The sequence below is a fragment of the Quercus robur genome, chromosome 7 (genome assembly GCF_932294415.1).
Source record: "Quercus robur chromosome 7, dhQueRobu3.1, whole genome shotgun sequence".
Classification (NCBI taxonomy): domain Eukaryota; kingdom Viridiplantae; phylum Streptophyta; class Magnoliopsida; order Fagales; family Fagaceae; genus Quercus; species Quercus robur.
In genome coordinates, this window is record NC_065540.1 from 4,514,744 (window position 1) to 4,532,577 (window position 17,834).

A 17,834-nucleotide genomic window follows, 5' to 3' on the forward strand; every position below is an offset into this window, starting at 1 on the left:
TGAGGGGCCTAAGTAGCATTTTAATATTAAAAAACCTGGTGGGCCATGTTTCCGTTGGTTTACCTAGGTGATGGCTCCGCTGCATTTGAGAATCAAATTTCCTTTCCCAATTATTAAATTATAAAAAGAGCAAGACTTAAATACAATATTTAGATATTATTTTTTAAATTTCATTTTTAAGATTCTGTAATGTGAACTTTTTCTCATGGAATAGAAGTGTATATTTTAATTAAGTAGTCACGTGACTAAATTTTAAGAAAAGAACCTAAAGAATAACATCTAAGATACTGTACCTAAATTTTGTCCTTATTAAAAAAATGTTAATAAGTTAATGACAATGGAATACGAAAATTAAACACAAAAATCAGCAAAAGATGGATTTGTTTTTGATTCTTAAAAAAAGAAAAAGAAAAAGAAAAAAGGGAATGCTGACATGTAAAAAAAGCTGAGTAAAAAGTGACTGTCTTCGGAGATGAATAAGCAAGAGTCAGACCGAGTCTAAACCCATGATCACTATACAGAACAGAACAGAACAGAACAGAGCAACTCCACACGTACCTCACTACTTGGCTCTGGATTCAACCGCTTCCTTCTCTCCCTTCACTTCTTGCTTTTGACTCGCTACCACTCTCTCCCTCTCTCTCTCTCTCACAAAAAGTAGTACTAGATTTTGCAGAGTATGTATGGCACTTTATCCACCTGAATATTGCTGACATTTTCTTCTTTCATCTTGATGCTTTTTTGTTGGTTCTAAGCTTTGCCTATTTCAGAAGAATCACAACACAATCACATGGCATCATCCATGGGGCTGGGTTCTATATCCGAAGCATTTCATCGCGAAGGCCAAACTTGGTAAGCACTGAATATTTTATTCCATTCCTCCCCATATATTTTCTATTTGGTTTTCACTTTTCAGTTAATTTAATCAATCCCTTTGTGTTCTAACGTGGGTTTATATGTTACGTGCGTGTTGTTCTCGTTTTGAAGTCTGAAACTTGGTTATCTCAGACATTCAAGTTTATACAAAGACAGAAAGAAAAAAAAAAGGCAGCGTGTCTGTAAAAATGTGCATGTAAATGTGAACTTAAAATGCTACTTGTGAAGAGGTCTTTTATTAGTCTGTCAGACTTCATGGTTGTTGACGAACTCAATTTTTTTATTTTTTTATCCCATTTGAATTTTTCCCAAAAAGTAATTCACTTGATCCTCGTACTATGTTTTCATGGTAGGGAATTTTTGGCTTCATGGAGTTTGCTTTGTGCGCCTTATGTCTTCATTGTGATTTGGGTGTACTTTAAGCTTTATTAATAGTTGTTGGTGTTGCAATTCCGTTAAAATTTGCTGCCCTATGGGCTATGGCTATACCTCTGGCTCTATTTGTGTTTTACTTTAAAAATATGGAAGTTCAAAATTGATATCAAAGGTGACCTTTCACATCTTGGCATTGTGTCACTAGGATCAGTATGTATTGATTCTGTAATATACCAATGAGTTACAAGCACAGTTTTAATAGGATGTTGTTTTGAGTGATCGCAGTATGGGGTTGGTATTAATAACTTCATGCCAGCCAAGTATAGTTTGTCCTTGTAAATGTTTTATCCTATGATCCTATTATGAATGCTCAAGAAATAAAAAGTTCGAAAAATTATAGTATGCTATCTACTATACCAAAGGTGGCCAGAAACTTTTGCTACTCATTAGGTCTGTTTTTTTCAGCATTTCTACCTGCTGAAGTGCAAGATAAGGCCCTCTTGTTTATCTGATGCCCAATCTCATGGTGAACTTGGTGGCCACTAAAGGGGTGGAGTTGGGTAGGTTTAAGTTTCAATTCTTTTGATGTTCTTGAATGTACCAAAAAAAGCCAAGAGTGTTGTAGCTCAGTGGCGTGGTTTGGTCTCTTTAGTGAGGAGAATCAGGGTTCAAATCCCCCCTTCTCCACTTCTTGTAACAATTGAGAGAGAGAGAGATAACGTCTTCATTAAAGATGATCTTTAAAAGAAATCATCAAAGCCATAGATCAGTATCAAAAGTTGTTCTCCTTAGGATCATGATGTTCCATAATTTCCCAACCCCCAATGTTTCTTTGTAGGTGGAATGGTGGAGTGAAGGATTGATGGGACTTGGAGTCTTAGGCATAATAGGTACAAGACCTTGTTGTGCTAAAGACATAAAAGGGGGGGTGGGGGAGGAAATTTATGAGGTTGATTGTGACATGGTTTTGTGGTACTTCCCACAGCTACCACTTCTAAGAGATTGTGGCATTATATTCTTTGATCAATAACATATCTCATCAATTTTATGTTGGCAAGATGAATGTGGATTGATAGAAAGTCCATTGCATTATTTTGACCTCTTTCATTTATTAATTCATTGGTGATACTGATAGATTACTAAAATTCTAGGTTTTTAACAACAGTTTAGATCTAGGAGTCTCTGCCACATTTTAAAAGCAGCATAGAGGGCATTAATATATGTATGTCACAATAAGATTATGGGATCCCGAAGTGGGTCAATTGACCTCCCAGAAAGATGGCTTAAAAGATTTTGTGGGATTATTTTTTTCTCTCTATTACCAATGAAATATGCCCATCTAGAAAGAACTTGTTTTAGTTTCATGGATTTTATTGATTTTTCCTTCAGGTACTGCACTAGTGGGCTTCCAACAGATGTTATCATTGAAGTTGAAGAGATGTCTTTTCATATCCACAAGGTGCTTTTATATTATTATGTTTCACCTCTGATGTAATAGTACATGTGTGCATGAGGGCATCTCTGTGCTTGAAATTTTTATACTTTCTTAACTTCTACATGATTTGTCTTCATAGTTTCAACTCAGTATAATATTCATTCTCTATTCGAATATTCCCTCCCCATGTTGACATCTACTGCAGTTTCCATTGATTTCGAGGAGTGGACTGTTGGAGAGGCTTAATGAAGAGGTGTCCAGTGAGGATGAATCAGAGTGTGTTTTGCAACTTCATGATGTGCCTGGTGGAGCTAAAGTATTTGAGCTTATAGCCAAATTTTCCTATGGTGTTAAAATAGAGTTCACTGCTTTGAATGTAGTCAGCCTTAGGTGTGCGGCAGAGTACCTTAAAATGACTGAAGATTATGGAGAAGGAAACCTCATCTCACAAACAGAGGGTTTTTTAAATGAAGTTTTTGGTGATTGGAAAGATTCCATAAAAGTTCTTGAGAGTTGTGCAGAAGTACAAGAATATGCAGAAGATCTCCACATTGTTTCAAGATGTGTAGACTCCTTGGCCATGAAAACTTGTGCAGACCCAAGCTTATTCAATTGGCCTATATCTGGAAGCAATAACTCTCAGAACCCAACGGGTACTGTCTTATGGAATGGTATATCTTCTGAAACTAGGCCACAACCTCTTGGTGAGGATTGGTGGTTTGAGGAAGTCTCATTTCTTAGCTTTCCCCTGTATAAACGGCTGATTTTAGCTGTTGAATTAAAAGGCATGAAGCCTGAGACTATTGCTGCATCCCTAATATACTATGCTAGGAGGCACCTCCCCTTGATGAATAGGCAATCAAGCTTCAATGATGCAAATCATGCAAATCCTGAGACATCTATTTCTATTCCTGAGGCAGATCAAAGGGTCCTACTTGAAGAGATTGTGGTGTTATTTCCTACTATCAAGGGAGTCACATCCACCAAGTTTCTGCTTGGGCTGCTCCGTACTGCTATGATCTTACATGCAAGTCAATCATGCATAGAAAATTTGGAGACAAGGGTGGGAACCCAGTTGGACCAAGCTGTTCTTGTAGATCTTCTCATACCAAGTATGGGTTACTCAGTGGAAACCCTTTACGATATAGACTGTGTTCAGAGGATTCTTGATCATTTCATGTCATTTTATCAGGCACCTGCATCTTCATCTCCAAACATAATTGAAGGGGGCCAATTGGTGAGTGGAGCTGATTCTCTGACACCTATAACTATGGTGGCTAGTCTGGTGGATGGATATCTTGCTGAGGTGGCACCAGATGTCAATTTGAAGCTGCCAAAGTTTCAGGCACTGGCTGCTGTTATCCCTGAATATGCCAGGCCGCTCGAGGATGGTCTTTATCATGCAATGGATATATACCTAAAGGTAGCACAAATACACAATCTTAAATAAATGAATTGTCTCATATACATATTTCGTTTCAAATCAACTTCACTCAGACCAAAATTCAAATGGAATCTTGAAATTCCAAAAATTGTCAGACATTTTGTTGACAAGTTATATACACATTTTAAAAATGACTACTTTGCAAAGAGGATCCAAATCAAAATGGAATTGTGAAACTTTGTTTGATTCATTAAAATTTGATGACTTAGAATGTTCTGGTTAGCATCACATATGTTGCACCTGGAACCTCAAAGCAACATGATATGGTAATGGTTGTGGGATATGTGCCTAATAAGTGTGTTAGACAGAGGAAGAGTAGAGAAAATTCACTAGCAATCTCTGCCTGATACAATGATAAGTCTCTACACCTAATGGATATTAAGAAAACAAGTGAGGTGCCAACATCAAATAAGCTATTTTACCTAAACCACTTACTTTTTACCTAAAGAAGATAATTATTCCTTGAGTTTGTAGTATCCATTTGAAGTTTGTCAAATCCAATGCTAGACACATGTACGCGCAAGACACAAGTTTGGTAGCCCTTGTAAAATAGGGTGCATATAATATTTTACAATTCCTCTCTTAAAGGCAACAACTACAATCTTCAACATATCTTATAGAAAAGTGAAATTAGTTTTTTTTTTTTAAACTTCATTTGTAATCTTGTCTTGCTCTGATGATGCTAACATCACATATTTCAAAACTTCAGGCACATCCTTGGCTAACAGATTTTGAGAGGGAGCAGCTCTGTAGACTTATGAACTGCCAGAAGCTCTCATTGGAAGCCAGCACCCATGCAGCCCAGAATGAGAGGCTACCTCTTCGAGTAATTGTGCAAGTCCTCTTCTTTGAACAGCTTCGACTCCGTACATCAATTTCAGGCTGGTTCTTTGTTGACAATCTTGAGAACTCTCAAAATCCCAGTGGAAGCCTTGGGCTTCCAAAAAATGATGCATCCATTCGAGACCGAGTTGTGGGTGTTGATGACCGTCTTTCAAAGCTTGAAAGGGAGTGTTCAAGCATAAAAAGGGAACTTCATAAATTGAAGAAGCCGAAGAGAGGTTGGTTCAATCTTCACAGGCTTGGTTTCGGGAGAACACCACCTTGCAGTTCAAAGAATCAAAGCCCTGTGGTATGAAGGCATTAATACCATTTGTGAATGAACAGAAAAGTCATGAAAATTGTGAGGTGGCTCATTAATTTTGAAAGTCCAACTAAATGGACAAATCTTTTTTGTACTTCCAATGTTGCTTTTCTCATTCTATTTGTTGAATGCCAGATAGCTGCCATTCTTTTATGTGTAGTTTAGATAAAAAAAAAAAAAACAAATTTTTGTATTGTTTAGGATATAGGTTGTAGGTTAATCCATTCATTAATTTATTCTCATTTACTTGAAATGATTGCTAAAGCTTATGAGCCATTCATGAATAAAAATGTTTGGAAGGAACACAAGCTCCAAAAAAAATTGTAGGAGATGGATGGCTATGCCTTCTGAGCCATTTTATATCTGCTTTCATTTCATTGTGAGAATGGTTGATCATGGTAAATGATTATGACTTTTCGGCTTATAACTTTCCCCCACTTTTAGGGAGCCTACCAGGTTATAGTGTTATTGCGTCTGAAATCTGTCAGCCCCATTTAGAAACTCTCAGGTTTCCTTCCTGCAGGAATTTTGTTATTATGGGGATTTTCTTGAGACTTTACCATTGTATTAGAACCTTTATGAATTTTTTGCTTCTGTAAGTACATGGTAACATTTCCAATAAACCATCTTTGCCTTACAGAATACAGATTCATTTCATTTGTAGTTACTGACATAGGACGTTGTACTGGGGCATGGGAGGAATTTTCTTCTTATTTACTATGTAACATTCCCCAATTTTCTAGTTCAAGGTTTTGTTTGCTTGTTTTGAGTATTTTAATCAAAATAGAGTCCTTAATGTTAAGATATTACTAGGATCTGTTTAGGACTATCTTTACTTGAAAATTAAATTGTCTGGAGCTTTTGATAAAAAAAGGTTGTACCCAGTGCATAAAAATCCCACTTTTTGTGAGGTTTGGTAGAGGACATGATAAGTAATCTTACCCCCAATTTGTTTGGAGCTTTTAATATGGCCCCAAAATTATATAACGAAAATCATTAGTCAATAATATCAAGAAAATTTTCAGTCTCTTTTTCTTTCATCTAGTGCATTTTAGTCTTTAGATCTCTACCTTTCTCTCACTATCATGCTGTGTCAGCTACATTAATTTCCTTGCGGTGATAATGTTGTCTTCTGTACTAGAGTGACCCCTGCTCTGAAGTTTAGGTGCTTTGTTTTCAACAAACCAAACCCTCACCACTAGAGCTTAGACCACAATATGTGGATAAGTTGAGTGAATCACAACACAAAAACCACAGCTTCCTTGAATGAATTTTGTTTTACATCATAAGGTCTGATTTGAACATCAATTCAATCTCAAAGCACTGAAATCAAAGTCAGTCCTAAAAGAATGATCTGTAACTTTTGCAGAGAAATAAATTACAAAATAATAATGAATATGAAACGGAGACATATGGAAGCTATTATAGCTTCCCATGAAGAAAAGTTCTTTGTTTCTTAGTACCTAGCAGCATGGAAGGTCATTGGGCGGTGGTATAATTGATTCTTCAGGCGACTTCCCAATTTCAACAACAAAAGCCATCTTTAATTCCACATGGTGTGGAGCTCCAGGTGATAGTGCATGAACCAAACACCTACAAATAATTATAGTTGCCATGAATGAGCATTATGCTCTGCATAGGACATGCATTTACGTTTGTGTATATTCATGCTATAACTTCTAGTAAACCTCCAGTTGAAACTCCAACTGTGTTTCTCTTTGGAGGATCAACTAAGTTAAATTTAGCCGGGTCTTCTACAGAATCAAAGTTTACAATACCACTCCCAACAACAAAGAAATTGTAACCATGGAGATGAAACAGGTTTGAATCAACAACGAGAAGATTCTTAGGAGATGGATTTTTCCTCACCCCACTTCCAACAGCAAGTGTATCTGAAATAGCAATTAAAATTTAGTGTTACAGAGATCACGAAGCTAAGCGAAATAAGCTAAAAGCTAAGAGCTGAAATAGCAATACCAATCTCTAAAGTGTACTTACACTTTGAGAAAATGAGAAAAACTGAAAAAGTGATGTAATTCTAAAAAACTGTACATAAACAAAAAAGCTAGTGGCAAATGAACCTTAAAGAGAATGTTTTACACACCTCAACGTCATTATTGATTTTATGATCATCTTCAGCTTCCTCAAAAGTCGAAACATCCACGCACACTTTGTTATCTCTCTCAACTTCAATTTACACATTATATATCAGAGTACCTTAAAAGTTGTTAAAACTGTGTCCATCTCTATGGACTATGATTTAATATTTCCTTTCCAAATTGTAATAGTCTTTCACTGAAATTTGCTTGGCAGCAGCAAGCTGCTTTGCTGCTAGTCTAACAGGTATTCAGGATATTGGGTGAAGGAAAACAACCAATTAATCCATTTTGATGCATTGGATGAGTACTTTACAATTGGCTCTCCAACAAAAAAATGAAAGTTTCAACAAAAGGATGCTTTGTAACATCAGTGAAGGTAAGCACAGTTACTACTCATGCACTTATTGTAGTAGTTATTGTAATATTGACTTGCCCAATATCTAAGGTCAAAAGACAAATAGGGAATGGAGAGAAGAAAAATGTTTTTAAATCAGATGGATGCAGTGGACTGAAATATGGAAAGAATTTGAAGTAATGGGCTTTTTCTGTTGTACACTTTACTCGGCCTAACCCCCCCTCCATTACTGGGCCACTAGCAGCAAGTGTTTTTCCTTGGACTATTTGCTGAATCGTTTTAACCTCAACAGGGTTGTGGTTTCGAATGATGGATCATATTTGATATTTCACACCACTCCCTTCCCTCAACCAAAAGAGAAAGCCTGCATATGTCACAGTGGTATGTTTAATGTGGTTATCATTACTAGTGGCTGACATTTTACGATTTGTTTTTTGTTAAGTGAAAAATAAAAATAGTAGATGTGATTTATAAATGTTAGTCTCAAACTCTTCTTAAAGTAACGTGATTATTTTCTAACAAATTATAGATGATAGTTTGATATAATATATTATATTTTCTAAATTAAGCTATTTGTATTAGTTATTTGAAAGTGTTTTTAATTTTTTTTTCTTCCTTCAAGGAAACATAATATATTTTACATTCAATTATTATATAAGGTGAGATATTTTGTAAATAATATCATGTGGTTGGAATTTGTTTCTAGTGCTCCTTACAATTGGTTCATTCTCTAAAACGGTTTGAAGTGGACCGAATGGACCTATTTGACAGAAATGAACTGAAGTGGACTGGATAGACCAAAATGGAACAAATGGACCAAATAAACCCAAATGGACTGGATGGACCAAAATAGTCCGAATGAAACAAACTGGATTGAAATGCTAAGATGTGTTCAACAAGAGTTCTAGATATTATATAGATATAGATTAAGAAGATCCTATTTTCATACACTATTTTTTATTTTTTATTTTTGGCTGAATACATACCAATAATTTGATGCTTCTACAGTAAAACCTTTCATACAGGGGTTCAATTATAAGCCCTACCTTGGAAAACATTTCTTACATGTTGGGATTATAAGGCCTACCTTGGAAAGCAGAGTACTATAGATTCAACAATTGTTCGTCTCTGGCATTGCCTTATTGGTAACCATTATTTCGTGCATTATGTTTTTCTTGGCCACAGCAAGTCGACCATACAGCCAGACTGCTATGCTGACCCATTGCATCAAGTATCAACATTATTATTTTTTTTTCTAGGCCACGATTTCGAACAGCCACAGGTTTGTTATGTTGACTGGTTGCAGATTGGGCTAAGCTTTTCAATTCAAAGCTCTGCCAAAGTTCATTCTCGACCTCAACCATACATTCATGACAAGAAACACAGGCATGGGCCTAGCAGCTCAATGGCAATGTGTGCATCTCAGGTTCCCCAACACTCACAAGGCCGACAGCCCTTCCCCCCAAAAGAAAATATCAAAACCCAACTATCAATTCTGATAGTTGATAAGACATGAAACTAGATTAAAGTAAGCCTCAGATTCAAATCTTTTTTTGTCGAGAGTTTTGTAATTCAATTGACTAGTGCTTCTAATAAAGATATTCAAAGTTTAAATTTGTTGTTCTCCTTTGTAACTATGAATTTTTTTATTTTTATAAATCAAATCAAATCTTTTTAAAGAAAAGGATGGGGGGTGGGAATTTAATAATTCACATGTATAGACAATTGGGTTTAACATTAGATTCTTTGCTTATAAACTTGGAGTTCCGTATGGGAACTCTAGTAATTAATGAACCTGTTTGTCGGTTTTCCAAATTTCCACGGAATGTCTTCACAGTATGGTCTAAATTCACATGCCAATGTCTCTTAAAGCTAATCCCTTTCACATTGCATTGAACTTTGATTGAGATTATTCTTTGATGTGGATATTTTCTTTAATCCAAACCTATCAAACTTGTTCACGGCTTTTAGAAACTATTTCATAGTCTTCCTACATTAAACGCATAAACACGATGCTTTAGTCTCTATTGAGGTAGGGAATGTGTTATGGCAAACATGTAGCTTTCATTCAAAAGTCTTCCCTCCATAGGGTCAATTCAAGAGGTTCTCTGCTTAATGAAACCAATCAAAATCCATAATTATAGCAGCAAATTGGCACTTTTGACAAGTCCAAAAAACAGTTTAAAATGACTTTGATTGAACTAATGTCCTTTAATTCCCTTATCCCACGTTTAAACATCATTTTAACATATAGCTTTCACATTATAACTAATCTAAACCCCAAAAAAAACTCTATAAAAATTGACACCTCAACCACCAAATGCTCTTGGGGTTGATCATCAAATCAATGGTACAAAACAGTGTAGTCAACCAGAAGAAAATGTTAAGAACAAACTGGGACCTTGAATGGTTATCAAAAGTGTCATAAATATTCTGTGGTAGCACAAGCCCAAGCCTTATTTTTCATTCTACATTGATGAAAAGTGGACCCTATCCAACACAAGTCATTGTCACACTTGTCGGTAGATTTATGGACCCTTGTTTTTATTTCCACAAGAGGTTGCAGAAAGAGGACCCTGGCTCTCTTCATTCTTTTCAGCCAACATCAACTGGCCCCTCTTCCGTTACTGGTCGTTGGTTGGGTTACTCACTTACTCTTGTCTGTTGTCTCTAAAGGGAAAACTACACCCCAAACAGGTACTTTGATAGCAACTAAACGAAGGTTGTAGACAACAATGTTGTTACATAATTGCCACAACATAATTGCCGCCTTCTTCTTCTCTTCGTCCATGACACTTTTATGGGGCATTCACATCACATTCTTTTCAAAGTTTAGCTAAATTTTAGTTATAAAGTTAACTTTCACGTATCAATTAATGGGAAGTGGCTTGGATCCAATAGGATTTGACATGTTTCGAATAATTATTATTTATCACGTGTAAGCGTTTTGTTGAGTACAAAACACAAGAGCACTGGACCCAAGCTTTGCTCTAACTAATTCACTTTTAACGTACACTTCCACTCGGTCCTTGATTATATTTATATATTGTTTTATTTTATTCGTTTTTATTCACAATTATGTATTCCAAATATAACAACAAAGATCGCTCACCCTTTTATTTACTAGACTAGATAGGCTACCTCATAGCCAAATTGACCACACAACTACTAAACTTGGTCATTCCATGGCCAAGATCGACCATCTCATAGCCAAGTTGCCACTTTGCCGACAAGATCAACCACTCAATGGCCAAGATTGGCCTCCTCATGGCCAAACTAAAGCACCCAATGGCCAAGTTCAGTTGCCCAATGCCTAAACTCGATCACCTTATCCCCAAATCTCCTATCCAACGCCCAAGTTTGACCTCCTAAATCCTAATGCCAATATGAGAGAGAGAGAGAGAGAGAGAGAGAGAGAGAGAGAGAGAATAATAAATAAAAAATGTTAAATTTCATTCTTTTAACTTCTATTTATTTTCAATGTAGTCCTTTTGTCTATTTTGGTCTGTTCTTCACAGTCTCTAGACCACCAAAACGACATCATTTAGTTTTTTTTTAATTTTTTTTACTTATTATTTTTTCAAAATTAAAAATAAATATTATTACTTTTTGCTATTTCATATTTGGAAAGTGAAAAATATTTAAGCACACCATTTTTTTTTTAAGTAAGAAAAATCTTAATAATGAGATTTGAATGAAACTAGACAATTAAATTTAAAACAGATTAAAGTTAAAGGATTTAAAAAAAAAAAAAATTAGGCCCAAAATAGAAAATAAACTAAACTTAGACGGTGTAGTTTATAATTAAGAAATATATATATATAAAAAAGGAAAAATTTCATTTTTGATAATTTGATTGTTAGGGGTGGAGGAATTTGAACCTTGGACATCTCCATTAGAAATACTACCAAGTGCTAGTTGCTCTACAAGACATTTGAAAAATTAATGCAACAAGTAGAAAAGTTTACTCTTAATAAGTAGCCTAATGGAAAAACAATTAGAAAAGTTTACTCTTTTTAAGCAGCTGATGGAACAATTAATATTTTGGGGGAAACTAAAGGTGAAATAGTTATGTTATGCTGATGGGAATACTCTAAATCCCCCCCACCCCCATCTTCCTCTTTGATGGTATGTACATCTCTCCTTAATTCGAATATATTGGACTCTAAATTTTAAATGTATTCATTATTATTTTAAATTTTTGCAATCTTTTCAATTCACTCCCAAAATGAGACACTATTAACTATAATAGAAATCAATTGAACACCATAAATCTATCCACGTGAATTATAGGATTGAATTTTAACATGAAATGCCATCATTTTTTACACAAATGCTTAGTGTTTTCATTACCTTAAATTAATAGGGATTCACTTAATAGGCGAATTAAAACGGTTTAGATAGTTTAAGATTTCAATTGGAACTTTTTGAAGTTTAGGGTTTAATTTGAAACGAATCACAACTTTGAGGAAAGGCGGACGTCATTGAGGAGAAATTGTGCCATATATATATATATATATATATATATATATATATATATATATATTCATATATCCCTCTCTTTTGGATGGAGAGAGAGGGGATAAAAAGAAGTGAACATAAGATTTGAAGGCTAATAATCATTTAATCATATAATCAGTTAACATTTTAAAGGGAGCGTTCATAATCCTGTAGTACTTAACTACTTAAAAGGAAATCAAGTTCTGAAAAGGAGTTCTGAAGCTTCACATATTGTGGTCAATTGCAGTAATTTACAAAATTAAGACAAAAGAATTCTCCATGACAGATATTGAGTTTCTTCAAATTAGCTCCTGCCACTTCCAAAATTCCATGCATCTTCTCCTCAATGCAGTAAGAAGCATATCACCTAGAGATATCATAGGTTTGAGAGTAGCCAAGCTGTCCCATCTCCCAGCTTGACTTTGATGCAACTCTTTCATGACAGGGGACATACTCCTATAACAAGAAGACAAAATGTAAGATACATGTAATTATCTCTGAACAATTAACAAACAAGTTACAATAAAGCAAAATATTCTCAGCTCAAAAAATTGGAAAATAAATGAGGCTATGTTGTAATTCATTTCCCTAACTATACTAAGAGGGAACAGACACAGCATTTTTAGGCTTTCAAGCCTGTAACTTAGCAACAAGTTGCATGAATTTATAAATAACAATATGACACATTTGGGTACCTCCAGTTTCTTCACCAATTCCTTTGGTGTTGGTGCTGATACAATTATTTGGCGGGCACTGGGACTAATAAACCCTTCTTCCACTGCTTTGTCAATAAATGACAGAAGCGAATTGTAGTATCCATCAACATTCAGCAATCCCACCTGCAGATTATTGAAATGTTTATGTTAGTAGTTATATAGATGAGTAAAACAAAGAAGTTGTAAAAGTTAAGGTAAAAATCAAACTCCCATAGACTAAAGGAGTTTAAGTTGTGGACAACAACAACAACCAAGCCTTAGTCCCAAATTGTTGAGGTTGGCTATGGATCCTCAATTAAAATGTAAATTACCGGTTTATCGTGAATTCCAAGTTGAGCCCAGGTTATCACTTCAAGCAGTTCTTCCAGAGTCCCATAACCACCTAATGAAACACCACATGGACTTTGTTAATCCAAAGTTCTATTCTAAGTCATCATCAAATACCTTTAAAAAAAGACCATGTCTTATGTTTGGAACAATCATATCATCCAAAAAGTACAACATCTTCCAACGTTATTAGAGCCCAATACATTTCAGGGACAAGTAGATGCAACATTGTAAATATATGGACTACAGACCCTTTGAGAGAGAGAGAGAGAGAGCTAAAAGACTGACATTATTAGTGGTAGTAATGATGGTCTGGTTATTTTTATTTTTATTTTTATTTTTATTTTTATTTTTTGCTGAATTGGTCATATATTTATTTGAGCCAAAGAAAAATAGAACAGACATTTAGAATCAGAACATCCTTGGTACAAATAATTTTAAGAAAAAAGCTGTTTGAACTCTGTTTTGAAACTGTACATTTGAAGTTTGGAACGACTTATATTGGCTACAGTATAAGTCTACAGTATTTTCACAGACCACTTTTACCAGCATTTGTTGGATGGCTACAGTTTTTAACTCATGTCACATGTACGAGTATTGAGCCTCTAGCTTTTTGCAACCCCTAAAAATGGTATTTATTGCTTCCATCGTTTTGTGAAAATTGAGGCATAATCTTGTGACAACCCATGCAGGCAATAATGGGTCTCAAACTATCATGTTAGTAGGCTGTATATTCTTTTTCCTCTTTATTCTACATGAGGTGTCCCCAATAGGTGAGAGAAGGTGGGTATTCCCAAGGTAGATACAAGGATAACTACTATTATGCCCCTCCATGTCCTCCATTTTATTGATGAATTTTCCATCTCAAAAGTAAAAGGATAATAAGAATTCTTTGCCTATCAAAAAAAAAAAAAAAAAAAAAAAAGAAATCTTTGAATGGGCTTAGCATCATTCCTTGTTAGGTGCACCTAGTTGGCAAAACCATTCGGTGAAAGTTTTGACTTTGTGTCTTTTTCCTTATGTATGGCATTTGGTACAGAGATACCACAGGCTATGGTACTACATTAAAGGAAAAAAGGATATTAACCACAGAAGCAGGGCTCATCAGTAGCAATAGTTTTAGTGTAAGATGTTGATGGGTCAAGAACTAGGGTTCAAAAGGAATCAAGGATCTTGGGGTTTGTGAAAGAAGGTTAAGAAACTTTTGATAAGTTTAGGCTTCACCCAGTTCCTTTCACAGCATTTATCAATGCCACATATATGATAGTATAACATAAAATATAAAAAACAGCCACAGTAGCAAAATATCGCGAGATTTTGACTTATTCTTAAGAAAATTTTCCCCACTTTAACATGGCCTTCCTGGAAGAATATGCGCAAGTATCTGCTAAGTTGAGGAAAGGTCAAGATTATCCTTTCAATGACCAACAAGATCCAAACTAAACAGATAATCCTTTCAATTGTCATTATACTTTTGATTAGCAAGTCTAAGGATTAAGCTAAGGATTTTTAGTAATAATATAACCAATAGCTTTGGCATAGAAAACAAAACCAGTAAGTTCTTTTATCTTTTGAGATCAGTTTTTCCATTTAAAACAAAACAAAAAGGCTGCAACAAAATTCATTTCATATAAATAAATAAATAAATAAAAAAAGGCTGCAACTTTTTAAGGGGTAAACTGAAGCCAAGTCAGATTACTAATTGGACTTTTTGTGGCTGGACTCTGAGACTGTCAGTGCTTTCATTTCTGTTCACATAATTAGTTTCTTGAGTACAAAGTAGCCACTGAGAGTTAGAGATTAGAGCAAAAAAAAAAAAGCAACTGAGAGATCAAAGAAAGAAAAGGGACTTCTGAAATTCTCAAAAGAATCAAAATATGAGATATCGTCAATCTTACAAGCTAAAATTAGTAAAAATTTTAAGTCCCAAAGGACCTTAAGTTTTCTTAATTTGCCTTGAAATCGTAGTGGGGATATCACTTTGCAGTGGAGAGCCTAACCTGGTAAGGCAATAAAGGCATCAGAATGCTTAGCCATCTCTGCTTTCCTTTGGTGCATATCAGCAACTGCCTTTAGTTCCCCCACTGTTTCACCAGTTAACTGCAAAAGGTACCAAGGCAGAGGAAAACCAAAATTTTAGAAATTGAAAATGAGAGAGAGAAAAGGATTTGGAGTTTTGTGCAGTGAAGAGAGAAATGATGGGTGTTGCAGGAATTGTGGACTTAGTGAATCCAAAATCTTTAACTCAGTGACTCCCTAGCCAGTAATTTTAATATCTTATCAAAGAAAAAAAATTCGAATTTATAAAAAGCCAAAGGAGAAAAAACACAAGAGAATACTCATTGCTTTAACTGATAACATAAAGTTGATATAGTAAAAAGAAATCAGAGGAACAGCAGAGACAGAGATATACACATAATAATGAGGTAGTGTCAACAACTCAAGTAGTATCGTGGATAAGACTACTAAGCCAACCATTCATCAAAAGAAGAAAGAAAGAAAGAAAGAAAGAAAAAAAAAAAAAAAGGATCTTGAGTACCGTAAATAGCTATATGAATATGTATAAAATAAGAAGAAAAAAGAAAGAAAGAAAGAAAAAGCAGAAACAAGTGTGTAAAAGATTAAAGAAAGTAGCTAAAGAGGCTAAGACTTAACAGCCTAATAAGAGCAAAGACAGAAATCAAAATATTTGAAAAGAAATGAAAACATCATTCTAAACTCAGTTTCTCCAACAAAAAAATAAAATAAAGCTTAAACCCAATACCATGGTGGAGACAAAGCAAATAAACAATTAGACTCTTAAAAAAAAAAAAAAAACAAGAAAAGGTTTAAAACTTTTTCTGGTTGTAGCAGACATACCTCTCGAGGCATGAGCGTCTTGGGAATAACTCTGCAGAGAGACAATTATATGACAAAAAAATCAGTTGTAATGGAAAACAAAACCACCTATATCAACAGAAAGAGGTCAATAATTTATTTCTTAATCTTTATATTTTTCTTTATATTTTTTTATTAGAGATTTGAGGATGAAGCAAAAGAAAAAAGAGAGACTCACCCAATGACATGGCGACCACCATCATGAACAGCTTGTGAAACCAAACCCATTAGACCTATGCTGCCCCCTCCATAGACCAGATCAATGTTCCTTGCAACCTTCAAAGAAACCATACACAAATCAACAAAGAGAGACTATATGAGCAAAAAAGTTGAGTTTTTTATGTGGGTTTGGGCTCAAAATGCATTCTTGATAAACCAATTTGGAAAAACAGTATACTTAAGGAGTACACTGTACACCTTGACTTTTGGAGAAAGTAAAACAAGGATTGAAAAGGGATTGTTCAATGCTCATTCAACCAGAATGGCACTGACTAGAACATTTAACTCTCAGCCTCTTAGCCAAATGAAGAACAGAGGGAGGTACCCAAAAATGAAAATAGGGACAGGTACACCTGGGAAAAGTATCAAACATATTTAATGGAAACAGGGTATAACTTTTTCATCTCTAAAATGGCATATTTTGAACGTAGCTGAGTTACCTGATAAAGACATATGAGAGAGAGAGAGAGAGAGATTGAATAATTTATGCTAAAGACAAACCCAACAAAGAAGAAAGTTCAAATTGAAGGAATCAAAAAACCAAAAAATTTCAAAAAATGTATAAAAGAAAAAGCCTACCAACCAACCAAGTCACAAACAAGTTATAATAAACACAATGGTTGAGCAAATTTCAAAACGGTTTCTTGCACAATCCATACCATGCATACAAATTTCAAAAAAAACCCAATAAGGGCATTAGAGAAAGACCCAACATTCCACAATGGAAACCATAATAAGTACACAAAAGCAATGAACATATATATACCAGTTCCTTGCCAAGCTCAATGGCTGAGTCCTGATAGCTACTTTTCTTGCCTTGGCTACTCCCACAGAAAACACAAATGCTCTTAAACCTTGATTGCCTCATTTCACTCCCTACTTCCATTGCTCTTAACTCTAACTCTCTCTCACACACACACAAACACACTGCTTTGTTTTTCTTTTTTCTTAAAAAAAAAAAAAAGAAAAAAAAAAGAAAGAAAACAAAGAAAGAGAGAATCTGACTTTGTGTTTGTTTGTTTTGGCTTTGTGTCTAGAATCCCTGTAAGAAAAACAAGAAGAATCTCCCTTACTCTTGGTTGTGTCTCTCTTTTTTTGGAAATTCTTAACCTTACATAAAATGTCACTGCAGAAACAAAAAACAATACGATCGAGTATGAACTAGACCTGATTGCCTGACTTGACCCTGACCACTACAAACTCTTTTTTTTTCCTTTTTTTCTTTTGTTTCTGCTGTTTTAGTGCGTCTGCTCATGCGTAATATATAAACCTTGTCACACGTGACTCTAACTTAGCACGCTTGCACCTTCCGCCTCACACGTTTAACTTATATCGGCATTTGGCATGCGTGGGCCACTTTTTTTTCTCTTTTTTATTTATTTATTATTTATATATATATATATATATATATATATTAATTTTCTATGTTAAATCTTTTAGTCTTATAATTTAATTGGTACTTTTTTT

At 34.8% G+C, this 17,834-nt stretch overlaps 2 protein-coding genes across 4 annotated transcripts; one reads left to right on the plus strand and one right to left on the minus strand.

Moving 5' to 3' along the window:
• Nucleotides 1-498: 498 nt before the first annotated feature.
• On the plus strand, nt 499-5,605 carry LOC126691845 (BTB/POZ domain-containing protein At5g03250). Its single transcript, XM_050387078.1, has 4 exons — nt 499-852; nt 2,641-2,710; nt 2,892-4,109; nt 4,840-5,605. Exons 1-4 carry the CDS (start codon nt 791-793, stop codon nt 5,266-5,268), a joined length of 1,779 nt encoding a protein of 592 aa, XP_050243035.1. The 5' UTR covers nt 499-790; the 3' UTR covers nt 5,269-5,605.
• A 6,722-nt stretch (nt 5,606-12,327) lies between these two features.
• On the minus strand, nt 12,328-17,606 carry LOC126691846 (cytokinin riboside 5'-monophosphate phosphoribohydrolase LOG3). 3 transcript variants are annotated; one of them, XM_050387079.1, is made up of 7 exons: nt 17,134-17,606; nt 16,327-16,424; nt 16,131-16,161; nt 15,272-15,371; nt 13,256-13,326; nt 12,924-13,067; nt 12,328-12,684 (listed from the first exon to the last, which is right to left on the minus strand). In XM_050387079.1, exons 1-7 carry the CDS (start codon nt 17,251-17,253, stop codon nt 12,592-12,594), a joined length of 657 nt encoding a protein of 218 aa, XP_050243036.1. In that variant the 5' UTR covers nt 17,254-17,606; the 3' UTR covers nt 12,328-12,591. The 3 variants fall into 3 exon arrangements, with proteins under 3 accessions (XP_050243036.1, XP_050243037.1, XP_050243038.1); XM_050387080.1 differs by lacking the exon at nt 17,134-17,606 and adding an exon at nt 16,693-16,759; XM_050387081.1 differs by lacking the exon at nt 17,134-17,606 and adding an exon at nt 16,566-16,705.
• Between the last annotated feature and the right edge of the window lie 228 nt (nt 17,607-17,834).

Bases quoted from the DNA above. Each gene is read 5' to 3' on its own strand.
- LOC126691846 (XM_050387079.1), bottom strand. From the start codon at position 17,253: ATGGAAGTAGGGAGTGAAATGAGGCAATCAAGGTTTAAGAGCATTTGT. The intron at 16,162-16,326 runs GTGAGTCTCTCT...GTCTCTCTGCAG, and splicing joins GGTGGTCGCCATGTCATTGG to AGTTATTCCCAAGACGCTCA. The intron at 15,372-16,130 runs GTATGTCTGCTA...TACCTTTTGCAG, and splicing joins AGACGCTCATGCCTCGAGAG to TTAACTGGTGAAACAGTGGG.
- LOC126691845 (XM_050387078.1), top strand. From the start codon at position 791: ATGGCATCATCCATGGGGCTGGGTTCTATATCCGAAGCATTTCATCGC. The intron at 853-2,640 runs GTAAGCACTGAA...TTTTTCCTTCAG, and splicing joins CATCGCGAAGGCCAAACTTG to GTACTGCACTAGTGGGCTTC. The intron at 4,110-4,839 runs GTAGCACAAATA...TCAAAACTTCAG, and splicing joins CAATGGATATATACCTAAAG to GCACATCCTTGGCTAACAGA.